At 40.7% G+C, this 25509-nt stretch overlaps 1 protein-coding gene across 2 annotated transcripts; it reads left to right on the forward strand.

The window, feature by feature from the left end:
* Positions 1–1072: 1072 nt before the first annotated feature.
* On the forward strand, positions 1073–25311 carry LOC311042162 (uncharacterized protein). Of its 2 annotated transcripts, XR_014600468.1 has the most exons (6): positions 1073–1531; positions 4425–4571; positions 7403–8434; positions 9978–10079; positions 14876–15010; positions 25223–25311. XR_014600468.1 is itself a non-coding variant. In XM_084052722.1 (5 exons), the coding sequence occupies exons 1-5, from the start codon at positions 1300–1302 to the stop codon at positions 14917–14919; spliced, it is 1557 nt and encodes a 518-aa protein (XP_083908848.1). In that variant the 5' UTR covers positions 1073–1299; the 3' UTR covers positions 14920–16839. The 2 variants fall into 2 exon arrangements, 1 of the variants encoding a protein (XP_083908848.1); XM_084052722.1 differs by lacking the exon at positions 25223–25311 and having other exon boundaries at positions 14876–16839.
* The last annotated feature ends 198 nt before the right edge of the window (positions 25312–25509 follow it).

The raw sequence follows: 25509 nt of genomic DNA on the forward strand, positions 1-25509 counted from the left end.
TTTTAAATGTAGTCAATTAAATGAAGTCCTCTTACATCTGTTTTCACATCCTGCACATAATTGTACATTCATTCAAACTCTGAACTCTGACTGAATCTAATGATCAACAATGTCCTGATGTGAAAAAAAAAAAATTCTAAAGAAGAAGCCTTTTTTGGTTTTGTTTGTTGTTTATGTATTATGGAAAATCTAAATCTATTAATTCAATTTGGTGTTATGGCACACTGACTATAAAGAAAATAACAGCACCCTCACGCAACCCACACACCACCCATTGTGTAACTGCTGGCATCAAGTCATTGTTTTATTTTGTGTATTTGTCCTTGTGTAATGTAGTGGTTGCAAAGGTATTAATTAATTGCCCTAGTCCCGTGGTCAGAGTTCTGGTCCAGTTCTGATGAATATCAAGTAGTTCCGGTGATTTGGTGTGGCCACTCATTAAAAATAAATGAATAAAAAAAAATAGCGTCATTCGTATTGTTGACCTATTGTTGTCTTTAATAATAACCATTCATTAAAAGTTAATATCTCTGTATGATTGCATGCACTGACTGACCACACACCCCAAGCGGGGGTCTGGGGGTCCATAGTAGCGGGGGGGTTAACATAGTAGATGTCATTAGATTTCCAGTGTTCTGGTGCATTTGGGGAGGTTCTCCTGGATTCTCCCAAATCCAGGAGACTCCTGCAGGATCCAGGAGTGTTGGGCAGCCCTGTCTCTCTCTGTCTATGTCTGTGTGTGTCTCTCTCTCTCTCTCTCTCTCTCTCTCTCTCTCTCTCTCTGTCTCTCTGTCTGTCTCTGTGCCTCTCTGTCTCTCTTTCTGTCTCTCTGTCTCTCTGTCTGTCTGTCTCTCTGTCTCTCTGTCTGTCTCTCTGTCTCTCTGTCACTCTCTCTCTGACAGTTACTCACCTCCTCCACCAGGGGGGGGCGCAACAGCGCTGCCTGGATCCCATGGCTGGATCCATGTGCGACGCACGTTGACCCGGAAGCAACGTGTAGTTTATTTATTTCTCTTCCATTGTGATGGATGGATGGATGGATGGGGAACACACATTATACCTCTATGGGAACACAGCATAGAGGAACACAGTGATACATTATAACTCTATGGGAGGAACACAGACGGTGGTGAACCATGTCTCATAAACAGACGTGTCAACGGCACTCCTGGATTCGACCGGAGTCTCCTCCTGTTTAAGCCTTTATCCAGCTGTTCTCCTGGATTGTAAAGTTTTACAATCTCCTGGATTCGGGGGGATTCTTTCTGTCATCTATCTAGAGCTGTCAACATCATCATCATGTGTCACATGGAGTCTGTACGGCTGTCAATAAAGGACCACCTGACCTCTGTGGGAGAGGAGATCCTGTGTGTTTTAGAGAAACAACAGAGACGGAGTGATGTGTGTTATGTGAAGCTTCATGTCAGAGTGTTGGTGTTGGAGCGCCTCAGTGCGGCTGCAGAGTTCATGTGCAACCTCTTCCAGAGAGAGATAGAGACACTGCACTACAGCAAGCTACACACTACTGCAGGTATGTCTGTTACATGCACAACAGCAACTACACTACTGCAGGTATATCTGTTACATGCACAACAGCAACTACACACACTACTGCAGGTATGTCTGTTACATGCACAACATCAACTACACACTACTGCAGGTATGTCTGTTACATGCACAACAACATCAAACTACTGCAGGTATGTCTGTTACATGCACAACATCAAACTACACACTACTGTTATTCAGTTAATTGAAAAAAGAATGGATAGAATAATGACTAAGAAAATAAATTGATAGAGGTTACAGTCCTAAATCCTAAATTGATGTATGCCAGAATCTCTGATCTGGACCGCGTATATCTATTTTGCAAACGGGTTACGCAAAGAAGACCCGCCCCCGCACCCGCCTCTGATTGGCCTACCAAACGCCCCCTTGTGTGAAGCACGCAGAACTACTTCGCTCCTAGTTACTGTGTCACATCACATTCCAGGAGGGCAGCACTGCCTGGCTTTTCTCCATGGTGGAAAATAGTGCTCTGCGCTGGCACTGCCAGGGGGGGATAATTTACGATTCTGTCCCTGTTATTTTACATAACTCGAACGCCGCTGAGTCGACTCTAGTGGACTTTGCAGCGGCTCGCTCGGCGGTGCCTCTCGTTGCTCAAGTCCACTAGAGACGGCGTGCCTCCGATGTTGTTTTTTTGCCAAACTACTTCCTAGCTTAATATTAGGGTCTGTAGTCTGTTCTCACCAAGTGGGCAGAATGGTCTGCCTCGCTTGGTAAAGCTATGCCTAAACCTAACCTTAATCCTAATTCAATAATTTGCGATCCATTTTAGATAAAATAAACAACGAGGGGAGCGGGATTCGATCCTGTGGCGCTTGTATTGGAAGTCTAATGATTAAGGGTGCACGCCACGGAGACTTCTTTTGTCCCAGGGGTTTAGGAGTTATTTAAAGCCGTCCGCACCGTCCGCTCATGTGAGAGGCAGTTCCACGTGTGTCACGGAAGGGGACGTTGCTAAGTTGTTGACAAGGCAACGAGCTCTGGCCAATCAGGCAGGGGCGGGTCTTTGCGTAACCCGTTTGCAAAATGGATATACGCATCTGGACCAAGGGGCAAACCCACTACACTGGAATTGAAGCTCACTTCGGGTAGATGCCGTTTTTAAATCATCATGATATGAGTTAAGTAAAAAAAGTAGGGTATGTTTCTAGGCTTTCAACTGGTTCTACCGAGTGAAGACACGCCCTCGCTATGTTTGCAGCCAATAGCATTAATTTCCGGTTGCATTTCGAACCGGATATAGAAAATAGGCTTCATTTACGGTCTGTAGAAACCGATGGTGTAAGGTTGTCCATATTTTTTATATATCCATATAAAATCCATATTACGGTCTATGATCTGGACCAAGAAAACAAAAACAAAGACAAATGACCTCGCCCTTTTTGCTGCTTCAAGTTCTGACATTCTCTGGCTGTATCTGCTAAACCGTTGGAAATGTAACATTTTTGTTTTGATATTTTATGAGAAAATGGCTCAACTTTTTACCATACTACTAGCCTGTGCAGCATTTCCAATATAAAAACATGGATGTGTGCTTGTCATACTAATGGAATATTCATAACCACATCACTGCTGTGGCAGAACAGTAATTTGCTATTATTTAGATTTGTTTTGACCACATGCTAAAAATGTAATTTAAATGATTGCAAGTTGTTTAGACACTATGTTGATGTTTATCTGGTATCCTAGTTTCTTTGTAGCAGTAAATCGTTTTCATTGCAAGTTTACTTACATGAACATTTGCCATGTTGTTTGTTGACTGGTTCACACCATTTACTGCACTTTTAAGTTACTCTAGATCTGCTAAAGGCCCAAATTGTAAATTGGCAACTCTACCAAGACAACAAGCCAAACTGTAGACAGCGTAATCTATTTGGGCAGGCTGCCAGAATAGATTCTATGTACAGTATGAGAAACTATAGGTTACTAGCGTAACCCAGGTTCTATGAAATACGAAGCGAGAGGTCTCGCTATGGGAGAGCGCCCTCTAGCGCAAACACAGAAGCATTTTCTTGATGTACTTCCAGACAAGGTACCTTTAGGCTGAATTCTGATTTGCTCCCCTGACCGGAGGTCCCGCCCTCCGCCTATATAGTCAAGGGGCGGATCTTCATTCAGTCCTTTCGTTCCTCTTCTCGTCTGGAAGCAGAGCGTTTTCCCTCAGTTCACCGAAGATTTGTTTGGCTTAACTAGGCTTTAACCTGGGTGGGGGGTGATGTCGGCTCTGGGCTGACGTGCCGCTTGGGTAAACTCTGACGAAGGTTCCGACGCCAACCACGAGTTTCTCATCGGGCTAGCCTTGGTGGCTAGTAGGCCGCAACACGTGTAGTCAAGATTAGCTTGTGGGCTTACCGAGCTGCAGCGTTGTCTAGTCTAGCAGCTATTGCTCGCGAGTCACTCGCTAGCTTCCGTGCTAACGAGTGCTACTAGGCTAAGCTGGAGTTAGCAAGCTAACTTGTTAGTGATGGAACCTAACGTGTAACAACAAGGAGCTAGGGTGGGTGTTAGCTCAGAATCTTTAAGGAAAAACCGTATGTTTTTCATTTACGGTAAAAGAGTCAGAAACACCTGGATCTGTTCAGTGTCTCGCGGTCACAGAAATCGATCCTGGCCTGTTAAAACCTAGTTAAGCCAGACACATCTTCGGTGAACTGAGGGAAAACGCTCTGAATCTGTTGGCCATTTCAGCCATTTTTACTGAAAAAAGAGACACTAGAAAAATAGAATAAAAACACTGAAGATCGTGACAAAACAAATCAATCAGTTGGATAACAAATATAATCCGATGAGAAAAAGCACTTTGAGTTGTTCTGCTGATGCTACCTCTTCTCTCCTCCTTCTGTCTGTGTGTAAAGATGTTTCACCTGAACATGAGGAGATTAGCCCCAGTCTGGTCCAGGAGGAACCAGAGCCTCCACAGATTAAGGAGGAACAGGAAGAGGAGGCTGATGTGTCAACAATGACATTACTACACAACAAGACGAGGTGCGACACTCAATCAGGTAAAAACAAGATCACCTTATTGGTACTAATCTTAAAAGAATAAGGTCCTCACATGCCGGTATCATGACAACTAAACAATCCACCAATGCTACACAGCCTATGGTAATTATTTTAATTACAACTCACACAGCACTGCAGGTGGCTGATGTTCATTGTTGTTTATTTGGATCCCCATTAGCTAAGCAGCAGCTACTCTTCCTGAGGTCCACATGTGTTTACTGAGAAAGAACTATTGCAATGTAATGCAAAAAAACTCTTTTGAAATGGACTTGGAAAGCGCATGGCTTCCCCACTTTAGGCCTTATACGATGCAGGTGCACAAAAGACAGCAAAAGAACATACTGTATACTGGCGACTCCGAGTATCGACCCAATTCAACGTGTCCATTCATCATCTTGATTCATCATGAATTGCATTTCCAGACAGCCTGACTGAAAGAAACATCAGGGTAACCGCCTTCCATTCCGACATCTCACCACTCCGACTAGTGGCTTCCGCGTGCGGTTAGGGTTAGGGTTAGGTATATGGTTCGTTAACGTCGGAAAGGCGACATGTAACCAAACATCAGAGCAGAGTGGCCTACAAATAACACTAACAGGCAAATCCCCCGAATAATCCAACTCCAAGAGCAAAAATAGACATATAACAATAACAGACTTTGTAAGTAAGTAGGTTGGAGAGGCGTATTGTCGGTATCAGCTGGGAATGTGGGAATCTATCCCCGCTTCAATGCACTAGAGCCCCGGGAGATGGATTGCTGAGGTGGAGCGAAACTTCTACCATCAGCTCCCAGAACTTCCTGCATGACTTGCCGCACCTAAGCTATGCTACTAAAATGCTGAGTTGGCGGTGCCCGGGATCGAACCCATGACCTTGTGGTCCAAAGGCGAGAGCTCACTCTCCCGACCGAGCTACCCAGACACTATAACACAATAACAGACCATCTAACAGGCCAACAGCAAGAACACGTTGTTATTGGTAGTATCATTAAATAATAAGAAATAATGGACACAGGGGATTGGGGGAAAATCTTCTTCTTGTGTAACTTTTTTTTCTTGTTTATTTTGTGTGGCCTATCTATTGATCATGATGGTGTTGTTGAGGACGTGAATTTGCCCAGCCATCTTTTGTTATGTAATGACCCAATAATCACAACTGCAGCACTGCATGCAGTTTGGCCACTACAGTATGGACACATTTGGAGGAGACAGGAGTTGTTTGGGGGTGTTGATTGTTAACTCATTGAGTGCCATTGAGTGCCATTGACATCTATGAACGTCATTTAAAAAACACTTCACTGCCATTGATGTCTGTTATACACGTCATGACTCATTTGGTGTTTTCAGTGATTACGATAGAGGGCGCTCTTCCACAACATGTGAGTGATCTTAGGACTTCCTTAGAGTACACCCGGGAATCACGTGATCTAAAAAAAATCCAGCCGGTCCGGTCTAATGTTATAGGATTTATAAAAATATTTTTTTCTCTGATTTCTTTTCCCAGATTGCCAGACAGGGAATCTAAGCAGAATTGAAATCAATAAAATCCCAATGACTCCTATCCCTTAGTACTCCGGACGTTGAAAACTTAGAGAGTGGCTGTACTAATGACATTATTAAACAGTTTGAATTGATGTGAATTAATCGCGCAAAATAACTGTTCCCGGTGTGTGATGACTAGGTTGGTCACAATTATAACATCGCCTAATCATATTATTTTAGATAATCGTAATTATCTTTTGCTTAATTGTCATAATCATCTAATCATTTACATCTTAAAAATGTTCAAATATTCTAACATTTAAAAAAAAATTGGAAGCATACTACATAAGCATATCTATAAGCATAGCATATCTACAAGCTCAAAATGTGTCACGATGCGACGTGTTTTGAGCTTGTAGATCTGCTATTTCCACTATTTAAACTACACTCATTAAATTATTATGTATTTTATTTGTCATATCTGCCAAGTGCAACTTTTGTTTACGAAGCCTAAAAGCCAAACAGAAATGTACTTTTTTATTCATAATGTTCCAATAATGTTCAACGTCAGAAACGCAATTAAGTTGTTAATCGCACTTATTTGAGTGACAATTAATCGTCAAGTACAATGTCATAATGGTGACAGCCTTAGTGACGACCTTACAGTAAGCTAGCCCCGCTAGCAGCCCATAGATCAGTAGTTCTCAAACATTTTCATGTCAAGGACCCCCAAAATGATATGTATGTGGCCGCTGCATCTCAAAATCTGTTGTGCCAGGAACCCCCAGCATAGAAGATGTGTGTTAAAAAAAAATATATATATATATATATATATATATATATATATATATATATATATATATATATATATATATATATATATATATTCAACATGTTTCAAACATTGTTGAGAAAAAGTAGCAGATCTACAAGCTCATAGCGTGATAATAAAATAATAGTTAAAGTTATTCAGGTGTAAAATGATTGTGAAATGTTATGTCATGAAACCTTTAACATACTGTACCATACAGATTGGACAAAATAACATTTTATTCACTAAAGAAATAGTTTTTCAATGTGTTTGTCACATACGTTATACAGTCTTGCTTCAACCACTGTTGATGCACCATATATAGGTTGTTGACTGGAGTCCCCCAGGGGTCTATAATTGGTCCCCTCTTTTTTCCTTCTACACCAAATGTCGACGTCAAATGGTCGACCTGCCAAGAACTGGGATGCTACGGGTCCATGTAGTTAGATACGATATCCATTCCAGTTTGCAGGAAATGGAGGATTGGTAACTTGTTAATCATTTAAATAATTGTGAAATGTGTATGTGTTTTGCCTAGACTTCCTGTACCTCCCTGTGTGTCAAGAGGAGGTTTCTGTCGAACAGCAGGAGAGCAGTCGTATTCTGCTACAGGAGGAACCAGAGCCTCCCCAGATTAAAGAAGAACAGCAGGAGCTGCTTCAAAGACCAGAGGGGGCTGATGGGTCAGCAATGACATTGCTAGCAGTAAAACGTGAAGATGATGATGAAAACAGAGGAACGCAGCCTCTAGATGCTTATGGGTCAATGTTGACGACATTACTAGCAGTGAAAAGTGAAGATGAAGATGCTAAAAACAGAGAGACAGAGCCTCTAGCCAACACCTCGACTGCACACATGAAAACACAAGCTGCTGTAGAGGACTGTGGCGCACCACAACCAACTGGTTCACACTGCTCTGAATCTGACAACACTGAAGACAGCGATGATTGGGAGGAGACCAGGGAAGATCAGTCAGATTTAAACACACTGACCCAACGTGTGGAAATACAAAGTTTGTCTTTGCGTAACAAGCTGTCCCAGGACCTGAAATCATCAAAACAAACGGGGAGGAAAAGCTGTAGTTGTAGCGTTTGTGGCAAAGTATTTGGTCACACGGGCACTCTGACACGACACTTTAAGAGTCACACAGGGGAAAAGCCCTTTACTTGTATGGTTTGCGTCAAAGGCTTTGGCCACAAGGTTGATCTGAAGCGACACATGACCATTCATACAGGGGAAAAGCCCTTTACTTGTGAGGTGTGTGGCAAAGGCTTTGGTCACATTGGTGATCTGAAACGACACGTGAGGACTCACACCGGGGAAAAACCCTTTACTTGTACCGTTTGTGGCAAAGGAGTTGGCCGAATGTTTGAACTGACACTTCACATGAGGACTCACACAGGGGAAAAACCCTTTAATTGCACAGTTTGTGGCAAAGGCTTTCGTGGAACCGGTAATCTGTCACAACACATGAGGACTCATACAGGGGAAAGGCCCTTTACTTGTGCAGTTTGTGATCAAAGATTCAGTCTATCAACCAATCTGAAGAGGCACATGAGAACACATGCAGGTAATATGAACACATTCGGTGCCAGAGTTTTATTAAAAAAGTGTATGTTGAGTGCCAGAGATCTCACCATTTGTAACGCTTGTATCGCCATGGCGGAGTGATCGTGCATCGAAAATGACTTCTAAGAGGCACCGTGGGTGGTTCCAAAGTTGCGCTAGCCCCCCCCCCCCTCCTGTCGAAAAAATATATAAATAAAAATATTTCATTATTATTCCCGGTTTTGGCACCTAAGCGCTAAAAATGTAAAACCGGAGATTCCCGGTTTTGGCACCCAATGTGTTAACAACAACAAAAACATCTCTATTTGTGGTTTGTGTCAAATGATTTTAAATGTTTGTTGTTTTTCAGTCTGTGCTGACACATGATATGTTAATGCAGAACAAACATATCATCACAATCGGGCAGAAACCTTGTTTGTCCAAAACCATTACTTTTCAGGAAATTGGAAAAATAATTACCTGTGTTCCAATGGATCCAATGTAGCTATTATTTAGTCACAAGCTCTTGTTAACTACTTTTCATTGGTTACATATTTTTAAAACCCACAAACCTGGCATCCAATTATGGTAATATCATAATCATATACAGTAGGCAAAACATTTCTTTGTACTTTTCAAAAGTAGCAAAAATAGCTGAAGGTCACAATGTCATATCTACGCGTTGTGATGTGAGAGGCGTTGTGTGAGCTTTTGGTCCCCTATTTGTGCTACTTTTTTTTTTTTTACAACATTTTCATGCTTTCATTAAAGGTAGGGTAAGAGATTTTATTTGGTTAAAATAAGTGTTACATGGCTCTATATTCTGATAGTATGCATTGCTATAGACTGTTTGTTCAGTAACAGGAGTCTGACATGTCTCTCCACCTCTTTATTAAACAGAAAATGCATTCTCATGTCAGGATACAAATTTTATCCAATCAGGAGAACTCAGACAGGATACAGATTAAACAAGTGAAGTGATGACACAAAGAAATAAGCAGACAACATTGGAACTGGAACACTATAAAAATGAAGCTGATAAATGGGTACTATCTCCTGATTGGCTGAAATATTGTCACCTACTGTACCTGAAAATGTATTTTCTGTTTATCAAAGAGCTGGTGAGACGGGGAGACCACTGTAACTGAACAAACACTATAGCAATGATTATAGTGCTTTAACAGAATATAGTGCTTTATCCGGTTAACTAAAAACCTTTTGTTTTAACCAAAAAATATCACTGACCCTACCTTTAAATAAAATAAATACATACAAATATGAATAGTTTGGAGATACAAGGTTTCATCAACGATAGTATGGCAACATGACAGTTACACGTTTTGAATACCAAAGGGGAGTTATTACACAATGCGATGATGTCAACATCAACCAATTTAAATCAACACAATACGTGTTATCATTGTACTGTTTTTTTTAAGCTATTCTATTCACAAATTATAATTCTCCCCAAATCTCCAAATTATGTGCATTTCCATCATGTTAATAACATTAATAATAATAATATATTATACATTTAAATTGCTTTTCATTTGCGTGTTTGCCAGCCAATGTCAAGAAGCAGCGACAGTCTTCCTCTGACCCTGTTAAGAAGAAGACCCGTACCACCACCACCACCACCAGTGACCTGCAGGGGGCGCCCAGTGTCGGTAAGAGATAGAAAAAATGTTATACTATTATTATTATTATTACTATTACTATTATTATTATTATTATTATTACCCTTATTATTATACATGTCTTCTTATTATTGCTATTATTGTGTGCTTTACTATTTAACGATGAAATAAATAACAACAACATAGATTCACAGGCCTTACTGTTGGTTTCTGTATTATGTTTAGCATCAAACTGTATCCATTAAGTCCTTTACAGCAATGAACTGTTAAATTTTTTTATTTAATCACCTAGTTCTGACTCATTCACTGATATTTTCCGTGATCATTTAGTAGAGACTTTTAACTCAATTTGTTTATCATTAGCTCCATTGATCCAAGCCAGAACACAATTGATTGATTGATCATTCAAATCAAAACATGCTCTGAAAAGGCACTTGGTCCACCCATCAAGTGGTTAGATGGATAGGCAGAACACTTAGAAGATCTTCAAGTGGGCCCTGATCCAGAAAAGGTTGAGAACCACTGACGTACAGCACCTTTTAATAATAGGCTCTATGCACAGCAGCATATTATCACTTCCTTCACATGTGTTACCAATGATACTAATGAAGGCTCTGTTCCATTTAGTGTAGCACAGTGGTTTCCACGACCCCCATAACTCTGAGAGTGTACAAATGGAACCAAATGGACCCGAGTTACACACCTGTAAGGGGCCATTTGGAAGCCCATGAAGGTCCCCTGGACCCCAACTTTAGACCCACTGGTGTAGCAGAGTGTTTCCAGTGAGCCAACATGCACAATATCAGCACCCTGACTGTGTTTGACCAGAATGTAACAGAGCCTTCATTACAGTCGTAACCAGCTGAGAACCTCACCTTAGGTACCTAAGAAATCAGTACCCGGGGGGTACTGATATGAAACCACACCCCTCTGTGGGTGTGGTTTTGCCCTGGAGGGTGGAGTTTAGCATTATTTTTTCCCCACTGTGCAATACAGTAGCTGGACAGTAGGTGGCAGGGCCGAGCAACTATTGGTTTGGTTGGTTTACCTACTAGTCTACTTGGTGGGGAATTCAAATATCCCTTTAACTATATTCTACAGTTTAACCCAGTGATTCTCAACCTTTTTCATTTCAATTTCATTACTCATATCTATTGCTTTATTTAGGCATTTTGTATCACAATATTTTTCTTTTCTTTTAATAATAATAATAATAATAATGGTTAGTGTGTTCTGTAATCAGTGTTGGGCTATATTACTTAGGAGAGTAATATGTTACTTATTACTTATTACTCCTTTGAAAAGTAATTATTATTATTACTTGGAATCAAGGGTAATATATTACTTTATATTACTTTCCCCACGCCCCCCGCAAAAGAAAAGACGTGTACAGTTTCTAGCCTTTTAGAACTGAATCCAATTTAATGGAACAATAGAACATTGGTTCTCAAAGTGGGGTCTGGGGACCCCCAGGGGTACCTGAGGGGGTTCCAGGGGTCCCCAGCTAAATGGAGGATAGTTAGGAACCAAATGGACCCTTGTGGGTCTGTAACTCTGAGAGTGTACAAATGGAACCAAAGTGTACAAATGGAACCAAATGGACCCTAAAGGGTCCATTTGGTTCCATTTGTACACTCTCAGAGTTAAATTAACATTGATTTTACAATATAAATCGGGGTCCCAGGGATAGAAATGCCATTAAATGGGTGTCGCCTAATGCAGTGGTTCTCAAACTTTTTCAGGTCAAGTACCCCTAAATGAATGCGGATTTGGTCGCGGACCCCCATCAGAAAAGAGTTCCAGATGTGGTGATAAAAATGTAAAAAATATTCAAACATTTTCAAAGAATATCAAGATTTTTGGAAAATAGCTGATATATATAGGGCCCTGGGGGTCCCCGGACCCCACTTTGGGAACCCCTGCATTAAACCACGGACCACCATAACTCTGAGAGTGTACAAATGGAACCAAATGGACCGTAAGGGTCCATTTGGTTCCATTTGTACACTTCCATTTGTACACTCTCAAGTTACAGCAACATAAGGGTCCATTTGGTTACTAACTATCCATTTGGTTCCATTTGTACACTTCCATTTGTACACTCTCAAGTTACAGCAACATAAGGGTCCATTTGGTTACTAACTATCCAACATTTATCTGGGTACCCCCTGGAACCCACTCAAGGACCCCTGGGGGTCCCCGGACCCCACTTTGAGAACCATGGGCCTAATGCATGTAAACTGGGGGTCCTCTTGAAATTGAAATGGTTAAATTCACTGGTAGCTGGCAGTGGAACATCTTCTGTTTGGCTGTGAGGGGGGTGTCGTAGCCAAACAGGTTATGTTAATTATAGTAGCACCATCTCTCTTAGCCCCATTTAGTACCTCTCCCTCCGCTATGTAGCTCCGAGATGAGGTCCTACGTGGAGCTGTGCCGTATGGTTGAAAAATGTCCGCACATTTTCCACTTTACATGTTTCTTACCCCTTTCTGCACATCGTATCCAAAAAGTAAAGGTATTCTGAAATGATCACAGATGTTTGACATTTTAACTCACCATAAAATCCACCGAGTTGAAAAAAGTCAGACAGACAGACAGACAGACAGACAGACAGACAGACAGACAGACAGACAGACAGACGCGTGTGCACACACACACACACACACACACACACACACACACACACACACGAAGAGAGAGATGAGGTTCCATGTTTATCTCTGCCGTATGGTTGAAAAATGCACACTGTATAGACAAGGATTGTCTGACATTAATGTATAAAGTGTGTTGAGGTTGGGTGTTGGGTTCCTAGATCACAGTAACCACTTTATTATTCGCTATTAGGAGAGAGAGAGAGAGAGAGAGAGAGAGAGAGAGAGGGGGGGGGCGAGAGAGCGAGAGAGCGAGAGAGCGAGAGCGAGTCAGATTGGAAAGAAAAAACAGCACACAGCCAGAGATGCTCATAGGCCTGCGTTCTGCGTCGCTGACGCCGCGGGGTCCCTGGGACGCACTAGTTATTACCGGCAGAGAGAGAGAGGGGGGATTTTTCACAGACAGACAGACAGACAGACAGACAGACAGACAGACATGACGATCGCTCATTAACTTCAAATACATTTGAAAAGTTGTGAAAAAAAAATAAAACCACATTAAAAACATAGCATTTTCGGGATATACGAGCTCACAACACGCCACTTCGTGTCATGATGCAAGCAAAAGCTAAAAAAAAAGTAAGACTATAATCTCTGTCATATGCTGGGATCGAACGCCGACCTATAGTTCGATAGTCCACGGCCTGGACCGTCAGGCCATTGAAACCTTGGTTTGGGAACGTGAAATATCTGATAATTAAACCTACCCAACATAGCTGTAGTATATATATTTATATGTACACATATATATATATATATACATACATATATATACATACATATATATATATATATATATATATATACTGTGCTTAAGTACAATTTTGAGGTTGTACTATAACTTTGTAGATTTAGATTACAATTACAAAACACACTAACCACTCCAGTCCTATATATATTTCAGCTGATCGAAACTAGCCGATCGTCAAGCATACAGTGAGTTTGTAGATAGACTATTTTCAAAGGATTTTTTGTACATTTTGAACTTGTGAAATGGGACTTTTCCAAAAAATGCTATTTTTTGTTGTGTAGGAAAGTAACTAAGTACATTTACGCATTTACTTGTAGAGCTTGTAGATCTGCTATTTTCAAAAGATTTTCTACTTTAAGTACATTTTAATACCAATACTTTTGTACTTTAACTCAAGTATAGTTTTATTTCGTCTCCTGTTAGATGTTTTTTTCAGGCCAATTTTGAAACAAACCAGTGTTCAATTTTGAAAGAAACCATCCTTTAATGGATGCTATTTTCAAAAGATTTTCTACTTTAAGTACATTTTAATACCAATACTTTTGTACTTTAACTCAAGTATAGTTTTATTTCCTGACTTTTTACTTATAACAGAGTATTTCTACTTTGCAAAAGCAGCAGAAACAGTCTATAGCTATGTTGCTCACTGTGAATGCGCCACCCTGTGGCAGAATGGCCACACTACACACTGAAATAAGATATAATACATTTAGGGGGCGTGTCTGAGAATCTGGGGGAGTGGCCGACAGAGGTACCCAAGGGACAAATCAGTACCTATGAGTACTGATTTGAAAATCGTGAGGTTCTCAGCTGGCTACGACTGTAGTATCATTGGTAACACCTGTGAATGTCTTCATAATATGGCTGCTGTGAATAGAGCCTATTTAGAGCAGTAGAGCGGCCCTTCTACCATGCAGAGGCCCTGGAGGATTATGTATGAATAGTTAACTTAGAATTCCATTTTCAGTAAGTTTTACAAAAAGCTTTGTATTTATAGAGGGTCATCATCACCAACATGTGATTTTAATAAAGATATACAGCATTCTACAGTATGTGTGGAGTGGACAGTCAGCCATGTCACACGAGCATCCTATGACATTCCTGTGATACAAAGCATGTTTTCCTTCTAGCAATGTATCATGCAGACAGAGAGACATCGAGATGAACTAAATACACAAAATCCTAAACTAGACTTGCGTGCCGCCTTACTCCTTATGCCTAAACTTCTGAAGTTATCTAAAATGTTTTTTTAGTAAAAAAATAGTAGTAAAAAAAATGTCTAAAAAGATTAGGTGTGGTAAGATAGGGCCCGCAGTGTCCAAAGACCTCTATTGACATAATACTATTACTACGAGAATTGCCACTGGGGAATATGTTAATATCCTCTGTTTATTCACCCCCCCCCCTCTCTCTCTCTCATTCAGATCCACATGAAGACAGTGCCTCCAGTCATGTATCACCACAATGACCGTCTCTTTCCAGACCGGGAAGGTGTCAATTAAATAATATACTTGGATAAAGTTCCACTTTTGTCAAGTAACTTGACTTTCTGTTCATCCGTATCCTTTACTGTTTGATGTGTGTATACAATACATGCACACTTTGAGTTCACAATTATGCTGAATCATTACTTGAGATTTATTTTTCGGTGAACACCATTTTTTTAATGCACTAAACGTAGTGTGCAAAAGACAGCTTTTGAACAGAACTACAACCCAAAGAGCTGTATAAGGGCATATTAGCACTAGGCACCACATGAAAAAACTTGAAAAAAGAAGAGGACGGGGCCTTCGGTACAGGCGTATACTGAACGAGTGGCATAAATATATAGACAATATACAGTGTATATAATATTAGATTTTGCGTGCAGAACTTCAATTTCAAGTTCTCACATGGACATATCATATTAAGATAGCACACCGAGCTATGGCAGCCCATGTTGAAAGGAGAACAGATCTACACGTATATGAGCTGTTTGGTTTTCCAGAAGTCATGATCATGCGCCACATTGTTGGATTGTAGATCTCTTCCCTACAGAAAGCTATCCATCGTCCACAGAACACTACCACACTACTTCTACTTGTAGGAATGTTGGGAAAAAATCAATTTGTGTAAGAATCGCAATTCTTATCAATGATTCAAAATCAATTAACAATCGACTTTTATTTTATGTTTATTTTTATATATTTTTTGCAGCTTAAAGTTACTGGAGTTACTCTATGGTGTTTGTGATAGGAATTGTAAACTTACCATAACCACAGTAAACATTATCATGTCTTCAGTCATATTCAAGGGCTTGTTTTAAACTTACTCTGGTCACTTTCAGTTCAGCACAGCTGAGGTGTGTGTGTCACTGTTCAGCTGACGCTCGTTGACACTCGTTAATGTTACTTGTATCAAAGCAATTATGTTTTGTTTCTGCATCAAATTGTGTGTTTATTAGGCAACGTCTGGTGTTGATCCCTGACCTCTGTAACAATAATACAGAAGGAATGGGAAGGCAACATGAGTCGGGGGCAAAGAAGAAACGTATTCATACTGAAATCCACACGTCATAACACTGTCCCTCTATTGTGTGGTCCCTCTATTGTGTGGCGCATGTCTATCTATTTCCACCAGAGTCCAGACACACATGAATACTTGGTTAAACTGAGTAACATGTAGGACTAAGTTAAACTGTGTCCCTGCATATGGTCAGTCAGTCAGTGAGCAGGGTGGATTCACACTAGCTCTGATTGATTCGAACGTTTTTTTCTGGGGGATTTTTCAACGCAACGTTGTCTGCAATTGTCACATGACAGTGACATCACTGACGCATCCTTGGTATCTGATAAGCAGCCTCTAGCATTTGCCATCGAATGTACCGTATCGCGTAACAGTGACATCACTGATTAATCCTTGGTATCTTTATCCTATTCACCCGCGACAAGTGCCTTTTTTTTTCTCTCGCTCTTCACGCTTGTGCTACTGAAACAGTAGTGAGATTATTATTTCATGTCAATATTCAAGTAGAACTATCAGAAGGTACATGATATTATGATCTACTGTATGTCCACTTCCTTGTTTTGGTATGGATGCCTTCACATTGCCGCTTACCGTACCTGTTTGAAATTCCAATTTGTAATTGTCGGATATGACATGTTTACTATTTTCTTGTTAGTATTTTATTCTTAAATATTTTATTTTCTATTATGTTTGATTATTGTTATAAACAACAATCATGAACCGTTGATTACAAAAGTGATTTTGTGTTTTTGCTTACTGTAAAAAAAGATAAGAGAACAACACAAAAAAAAGAAGCGTAGCTTCAAGACAGGGGTATATGTGCAACATCACACCTGTCACACAGGCAGATGTTTGTCCTATGAAGTTTATCTGTATTCCTAGTTGATTATAGCCTGGTAAACCCCCCTACGGAAATCTCATGAAATCAAATGGAAATGAGATTTCCGGAGGGAGGGTTTACCAGGCTAAGTTGATTAGTCTCATGAGCCAGACTGTTGTCTCCCACAATGTTCAACTGCTTCCGTCATGCAGTCTGGAGCAACAGAAGCTCTGAAAATGACCCAGGGATAAAGCGGATGTTGATGCCTCCTCCTCCCCGCTTCCGTTTTGTCTTTACAGTCGTGCAAATTTGTCCTAATATAAATCACAATAATCAAAGTAAATATATAGCTTGCTGCTTATCAGAAATGGAAATTCTAAACTAAAATGTAAAGATATTTTTTAAATACGTTTTCGTGAACGGAAATGATGAACAAGATGACCGCTTCCATCCTCGGCTTTCGGGAGGTGTAGTCCCAGACTCTATATAGCATTCAGAGATTGTGTAATAATTAGTCTGGCTACGCGAGACTAATGAATTAGTAACGGTTTTGCTTTCTGCTAGATACCGTTATGGAACAACTGTCAACCTGGCTGACATACTGCTTGATCCAACAGGAGACATTTTGCTCTATGTTTTTGCTCTGTTCATTTACATACCATGTACACCATGTACAACCTTTGACAAATGTCTCTACAAAACCCCAATAAAGCAGTGTAAAATCGCAAAACAACTGAATCGACTCCATGCAGCTCTACAGTGTTGTAAGACATGTTCTTTATACATCCATGCTTAATGAAAGGTGAGAAAGTCAGAGGGCAACAGTTGCTAATTTATCATTAGCCAGTCTGTGTTTGACAGCGGGGACTTGAGGCAAGGCGGGACAATACTGACCCACTGACCCAACTAATACCCATGTAAACAATACTCAACAACTCCACTTCTAGCCTCCTCTGTAGAGGTCAGTGTTGATTTTGACAGTGAATTTTGATTTAGTTTTAGTCATATTTTAGTCATCTGAAATGTTTTAGTTGTTGTCTAGTTTTAGTCGACTAAATGCCATAAGATTTTAGTCGACTAAATCTACAGTTGATTTAGTCGACTAAAACGTATTTTGGCGGGCCTTGATGGCGTCGAAAGGGCTGTTTTTACACTTGGTAGCATGCTGAAAATAGCGCGACGCGTTGTGAGCTTGTAGATCGGCTATTTTCAGAGCGCACGCAACACCTGAGCGTCACCAAACATAAAATGACTTTGTCTTGGTTCTACTGGATCTCTTCTCCACTAGTCCCTCCCTAACGTGTAGTTTTTATTTATTGACGAACATTTTTCGTCATAGTTTTAGTCGATGAAATCAACAGTGGTACAGTGTAGAAATATAATATGATTTACACTCCCCCTATGTGGAAATGCGGCGTTGTCTGAGATCCTTGGGCAGTATATTCCAAGGTGTAGGTGAAAGACAAAAGGAGACCAGGCTTTTGCAACCAGAACTCCTACACTCCCTGGAGATCAGGCTTGCGGAGTCTGTTTTACATCCTTGCTTAATCCTTGCACTTTATTAAGTAAGTAAGGATTAAGTACTTACTTACTTAATCCTTGTACTTTTATAGATTAGCCCTTAATGCTTATTCCTCCTCATTTTAATGAATCTGCTGTGCCATATCTCCTGTTGTTTCTACATGTGTATTTTATTTCATGGGTAAAGCACATTGTAACACGGTTTTTAAAGGTGATATACAAATTATAATATCAAATGGTATTATTAGGTTTCGAGAGCCTATCAGGCTTCGAACCCTATTACATCTGTAAGAGTTCATTATTCTTCCGCCGGTTTTGCCAGTTCTGGCCTAACCGCGTGGTCACTTTTTATGAAATTCGGCAATATGGTAGAGGGCTATGCCAAACGGCGAAAACCCGAAACTCACAACCATTGGCCAAAGGGTGGCGCTGTAGCACTCAATTGAAATATGCCAACTTTGAACAGGTACAGCTCATGCCCTGTTCGACCTACAGCCATGAAACTTCGATACACACATGCGTCTCCTCATGCCTAACAACTTTCACTGTTTGACTTTTGACCTCTGACCTTTAGATCTCCCACCATTTCGAATTCTATGAAAAGCAGTAAAAAGCAGTAAAAAGCCTACTCCTCCTGGGATTTATGAGCAATCTGTACGAAACTGTATACACATGAACTTTGGACCAATGCCGACAGACGTAACCAAGCGGATTTTCCATAAGTGAAAACGTTAAGCTTTTATAAGCTAATGAAAATTGCAGCTTTTTTTAAATTATTCATCTGCCCCTAACACATACATGCAGACTCACATTTGTTTGACACTTTGCAATATTGTAGAGGGTCCTTCCAAGTATCACTGAAACCAATCTTACTCCAATTGGTCAAAGGGGGGCGCTATAGCAATTTTTTGAAAATGCAAACTTTAAACAGGCAAAAGTCATGCCTCGTTTGGCCGACAGCCGTTAAACCTGCTTACACATGTGCCTTGACTCATGAGGAACACATGTATCACTTTGACCAGTAAGCTCTGCCCTTAGATTGTCTGCAATTTTGAGCAGTTTGAAAAACATTTAAATCCAGGATTTCTGAGCAATTTGCATGAAACTGTGTCAAATACATGTTTGAGGCCCTTTTTCACAGGTTCAGGTGTGTTGGTTCAATAGCTTGATCGCTTAATCATCTGCCTTGAAACCATAGGGTAGCCGGTTCGAATCCCACCTCAGGTAGACTTAATTATAATTGCATTGCACACAACATGACTATATCAATGAATACATGTGCAATTGTTAAAGATGACGAGAAATGAATACTTGAAAGTAGTTATTTTCAATGTATGACGTACTTCATTCGCGCTTTTGTTTTGTTTTGTTGGATTCTCCCTTTTCACTGTCTAAGGCTGTGTATTGGATAGCTCCACCAGTAGAGTGTGAGTCTCATGTGCCAAAGGTCCCTGGTTCGAATCCCACTTATTACAGTTCACATTTAAATTGCATTGTACAAAACATGACCCTGTTAATTCAGACATGTGCAATGTTTAGACAATAACACGAAATGCTTTTGAGAGTAGTTGTTTTTAGGTTTCGAGAGCCATCAGGCTTCGAAAGCTATTACATCTCTACACTTTCACTATTATTATTCTTCCGCCGTTTTTGCCAGTTCTGGCCTAACCGCCTGGTCACTTTTTATGAAATTCGGCAATATGGTAGAGGGCTATGCCAAACGGCGAAAACCCGAAACTCACAACCATTGGCCAAAGGGTGGCGCTGTAGCACTCAATTGAAAATGCCAACTTTGAACAGGTACAGCTCATGCCCTGTTTCACCTACAGCCATGAAACTTTGATACACACATGCGTCTCCTTCATGCCTAACAACTTTCACTGTTTGACTTTTGACCTCTGACCTTTAGATCTCCCACCATTTCGAATTCTATGAAAAGCAGTAAAAAGCAGTAAAAATCTAACTCCTCCTGGGATTTTTGAGCAATCTGTACGAAACTGTCTACACATGAACTTTGGACCAATGCCGACAGACGTAACCAAGCGGATTTTCCATAAGTGAAAACGTTACGCTTTTATAAGCCAATGAAAATTGCAGCTTTATTTTAATTTTTCATCTGCCCCTAACACATACATGCAGACTCACATTTGTTTGACACTTTGCAATATTGTAGAGGGTCCTTCCAAGTATCACTGAAACCAATCTTACTCCAATTGGTCAAAGGGGGGCGCTATAGCAATTTTTTGAAAATGCAAACTTTAAACAGGCAAAAGTCATGCCTCGTTTGGCCGACAGCCGTTAAACCTGCTTACACATGTGCCTTGACTCATGAGGAACACATGTATCACTTTGACCAGTAAGCTCTGCCCTTAGATTGTCTGCAATTTTGAGCAGTTTGAAAAACATTTAAATCCAGGATTTCTGAGCAATTTGCATGAAACTGTGTCAAATACATGTTTGAGGCCCTTTTTCACAGGTTCAGGTGTGTTGGTTCATTAGCTTGATCGCTTAATCATCTGCCTTGAAACCATAGGGTAGCCGGTTCGAATCCCACCTCAGGTAGACTCAATTATAATTGCATTGCACACAACATGACTATATCAATGAATACATGTGCAATTGTTAAAGATGACGAGAAATTAATACTTGAAAGTAGTTATTTTCAATGTATGACGTACTTCATTCGCGCTTTTGTTTTGTTTTGTTGGATTCTCCCTTTTCACTGTCTAAGGCTGTGTATTGGATAGCTCCACCAGTAGAGTGTGAGTCTCATGTGCCAAAGGTCCCTGGTTCGAATCCCACTTATTACAGTTCACATTTAAAGTGCATTGTACAAAACATGACCCTGTTAATTCAGACATGTGCAATGTTTAGACAATAACACAAAATGCTTTTGAGAGTAGTTGTTTTTTTTATGTATGACATACTTTCTTGTGAAAATAGCCGATCTACAACCTCACACCTTTTTAGATAGCAACGCGTTGTGAGCTTGTAGATCGACTATTTTCCACTAGTTTCCATTCCGAAATATATTGAGCAGTTTGAAAAACATTTAAACCAAGGATTTCTGAGCAATTTGCGTGAAAGTGTGTCAAGTGTGTAAACTCCCTTTTCACTAGTACAGGTCTGTTGGCCCAATGGCTTAATCATCTGCCTTGAAACCACAGGGTTCCTGGTTCGAATCCCACGTCATGTAGAATTCATTATAATTGCATTGCACACAACATGACTGTACCAATGAATACATGTGCAATTGTTAACCAGTAAACTCCGCCCTTAGATTGTCTGCAATTTTGAGCAGTTTGAAAAACATTTAAATCCACTATTTCTGAGCAATTTGCGTGAAAGTGTGTCAAGTGTGTGAACTCCCTTTTCATCAGTTCGGGTCTGTTGGCCCAATGGCTTAATCATCTGCCTTGATACCAGAGGGTCGCCGGTTCAAATCTCACCTCATGCAGACCTCAACTCAATTGCATTGCACACAACATGACTGTATCAATGAATAAACATGCAATTGTTAAATGAAACGCTTATTGAGAGTAGTTGTTTTCAATGTATGATGTACTTCATTCCCTCTTTTGTTTTGTTTTGTTTTGTTGGATTCTCCCTTCTCACTGACCAAGGCTGTGGATTGAATAGCTTGATCAATACAGTGTTAGTCTCATGTGCCGAAGGTCCACGGTTCAAACCCCACTCGTCACAGTTTACATTTAAATTGCATTGTACAAAACATGACCCTGTTAATTCAGACATGTGCAATTTTTAAACAATAACATGAAATGCTTTTGAGAGTAGTTGTTTTTTATGTATGACATACTTTCTTGTGAAAATAGCTGATCTACAATCTCACACCGGAAGAACCTATAGGACGGAAAAACCTATAGATATCAACAGACACCATCAGGGAGGCCATATCTTTAGCTCAATGAGAAGAGAGGCAGCCTGTGAATCCATAGGTCGCTGGTTCGATCCCTGTCCCCAACAATGCGTTGAGGTGATCATCATTTGGAATTCCCCCTATTCCCATGGATTGGATCCACCCCTCTCACCTGCTCTCACTCATCACCAATCACACCTGCCACATGCATAGTACAATTTTTAGGTACTTTTACTTTACTACTCTACTCTACTACAATTACAGCAGATGACAGCTTTAGTTACTTGTTACTTTGCAGATGTAATTATTAATACAACACCTACAGTAACCACATACAGCCGATCTACAATGTGTCGCGTTATGAGCTTGTATATGTATATAATAAGCAACCCATGCTGTATGATAACTTACCACATATGAAATCCAATTCTGTCTATCCAATGGCTCAGTCTGTACTGTGGCCATAGCTGAGTGGTTAGTGAGCCCACCTAGGGAGCCAGAGGCCCTGGTTGCCCCAGGTACGATTCCAGGCCAGCAAATGTGTTGATGAAATGAAATTTGTCCCTGAGCAAGACTCTTAACCCCTAATTGCTCACAGGCCCTCATTGGAAACAAGACGGCAAGGACTTTCATGAACGGACCTGGAATTATCCTTATCCTTTACACTGTCTACCCACAAGTCTATAGGTCCCTGGTTCAAACCCCAATTTAACCGGTCCAAATATAATTTACTGAACAAAAATCATGACTTTGTTAATTAATGCATGTTCACTTCTTCTCTCTCGCTCTCTCTCTTACTGCCTCTCTTTCTCACTGCCTCTCTCTCTCTCTCCCTCTCTCTCTCTCTCTCTCTCCCTCTCTCTCTCTCTCTTTCTTCTCTCTCTCTCTCTCTCTCTCTCTCTCTCTCTCTCTCTCTCTCTCTCTCTCTCTCTCTCTCTCTCTCTCTCTCTCTCTCTCTCTCACTCTCTCTCACACAGTCTGCCAGTCTGCCACTCTCTCACAGTCTGCCAGTTTGCCAGTCCGCCACTCTGTCACAGTCTGCCAGTCTGCCACTCTGTCACAGTCTGCCAGTCTGCCAGTCTGTCACAGTCTGCCAGTCTGCCACTCTGTCACAGTCTGCCAGTCTGCCAGTCTGCCAGTCTGCCAGTTTTCTCGAAACCGCTCATTGCTGCTTGCAGCTATATTTATTATTATTATTCCCTTCATATGTCAGACCTCTAATAGTACTGGTTCTCAAAGTGGGGTCTCTGGACCCCCAGGGGTCCTTGGGGGGGTTCCAGGGGTCCCTGACATGAAACAGTTTGGCATAGCATGAAAGTCTGCAGCTATCCATCATTTACCACCTGGGTTCTAATGGAATGGGAAGAATCCCCAATAGACCAAAGCAGATATGCTTCTGTTCTTCAGACAGGACTACTCTGTTATCTGGATCAGTGGTTCTTAACCTTTTCCACCCTGACAAACACTTGGCATTGTAGGAGTTGAATTATTACATTTAGTTTGACTCAGTTCCACAGCTAAATGTAGATCAGCTATTTATTATTATTTTTGCCTCATACTCAGGTAATATTTCACAATTTGGCCAATGTTTGACATTTTTAATAGTATAGTTTGTTGATTGCTTTTGATGCGGTAATAGTAATATATATTTTTGCAGTATTAAGAAGGTCTTAAAAGTCCTTAAATTGTCACTTTAGAAATGTGCAGATATCCCGTATACACTTATAATGTATGTTGGTTTGTTTACTGTTGAGTGAGAAAACAATGTTGCACATTAAGCTAATCATCTTTCTACCCATTCTGCAACTTTCATCTCATCAGCCAATGCACATACGGTACTTGCATTTCCTTACAGTGTACCTGTGTTCGTTTTATTCTGATCCAACAGCTTCCTATCTGCTCATCTCTCATTTGTTCTGTATCCATTGCACTGTACATGCTTTTTGTGTACAGGTGATATCATCTTTTTCTCAAAATTCCATATTCTGGTCTGGCTAGTGTTGCACTGCTCATCGCCACTAGGTGGAGTGGTAGTCAAACATTATTATCGGTTTCCATGGCGATCACATTATTTCACCACTTTAAAAAAAAGAAGCTTGTAGATAATAAATCTACAAGTTCACAACATGTTGCAATGGATCTTGTAGATGTCCTATTTTCAAGATTATTGTAAGATTTTCAAAGAAAATGTTCGCCTATAATGACATTCCAAATGAATGCATACAAATCAAAAACATTTGCAATCAATAAGTCAATAAGCATTCTTATTTCCTCTGAAAGCCCTAAAGGTCATGTACACAGTGTTACTATATTAATCAATGCAATTTACCATATAGAGTCAAATGAACACTTAGGATGTTGCTGTGTAGTGTTGCATGGCAGTGCTTTTTATGTGATAGCTACAGTAACAGGGTCCATGCGCTCCCATTGTGTGTGTGTGTGTGTGTGTGTGTGTGTGTGTGTGTGTGTGTGTGTGTGTGTGTGTGTGTGTGTGTGTGTGTGTGTGTGTGTGTGTGTGTGTGTGTGTGTGTGTGTGTGTGTGTGTGTGTGTGTGTGTGTGTGAGACCGTGTGTGTGAGCATACACTGTGAGTGCGCGCGAATGGACACATGTGTGTGTGTGTGTGTGTGTGTGTGGACACACTAGTGACCCTACTACTGTTTGGGTCATATCACTACCCGCCTCATTTATACTTTGTCGTAGAACCGGTGGTGTTGTACGCCAAAACATTGCTGATCTACAAGCTCACAACGCGCTGCAACAACGGTTGTGAGCTTGTAGATCACTTTTTTTTCCCCCCGGCGAGCAACACCACCGTCCTACGACGAAGCATAAATCAGGCTTTTTATCACCATAATGTTGGGCCTGTGTTTTGTGGTGCTGGAGGGCCAGTGATCATTGTCCCCACAGCGTCACGTGCTGCGTGTGGAATATGCTGGCGGCCTTTGTTGTCCCCTCTGTCTGTTCTGCTTTTCTGGCACTTTCACACAATGGTGGTGGAGCACTTTAGACCTGCACTGTTATCGAGCCTTTCAACCTACTACTACAGCTTGAAGCCTAGCTCTCAGGAAAGACTAGCATCCCAATGTAAGATACATGGCAACACTCCCATCCTCATCATCATCCTCATCATCATCAAGGATCGAGCAACCGATCGACCTCAGCAAGGATCGAATGTAACATCAGCACCAAGGTGATTATGAACCTTTTATGATCTGACTTATTCTGACAAATGGTTGATCTTATTTAATTTGGTCTTTTATCTTCTGGTTAATTTTCACCGTCAGCTGAATGTAGATATTTGTAAGGCAAAAAGCAACAAGCTAAATTCTACTA

This window comes from Gymnoscopelus microlampas, assembly GCF_963454915.1.
Source record: "Gymnoscopelus microlampas genome assembly, chromosome: 3".
NCBI classification, from domain to species: domain Eukaryota; kingdom Metazoa; phylum Chordata; class Actinopteri; order Myctophiformes; family Myctophidae; genus Gymnoscopelus; species Gymnoscopelus microlampas.

What these genes read in the sequence shown, in the direction of transcription:
- LOC311042162 (XM_084052722.1), top strand. Translation starts at nt 1,300, where the DNA reads ATGTGTCACATGGAGTCTGTACGGCTGTCAATAAAGGACCACCTGACC. An exon ending in GAGGTGCGACACTCAATCAG is followed by an intron (nt 4,572 to 7,402) that starts GTAAAAACAAGA and finishes TGTTTTGCCTAG; the next exon opens with ACTTCCTGTACCTCCCTGTG. An exon ending in GCACATGAGAACACATGCAG is followed by an intron (nt 8,435 to 9,977) that starts GTAATATGAACA and finishes CGTGTTTGCCAG; the next exon opens with CCAATGTCAAGAAGCAGCGA.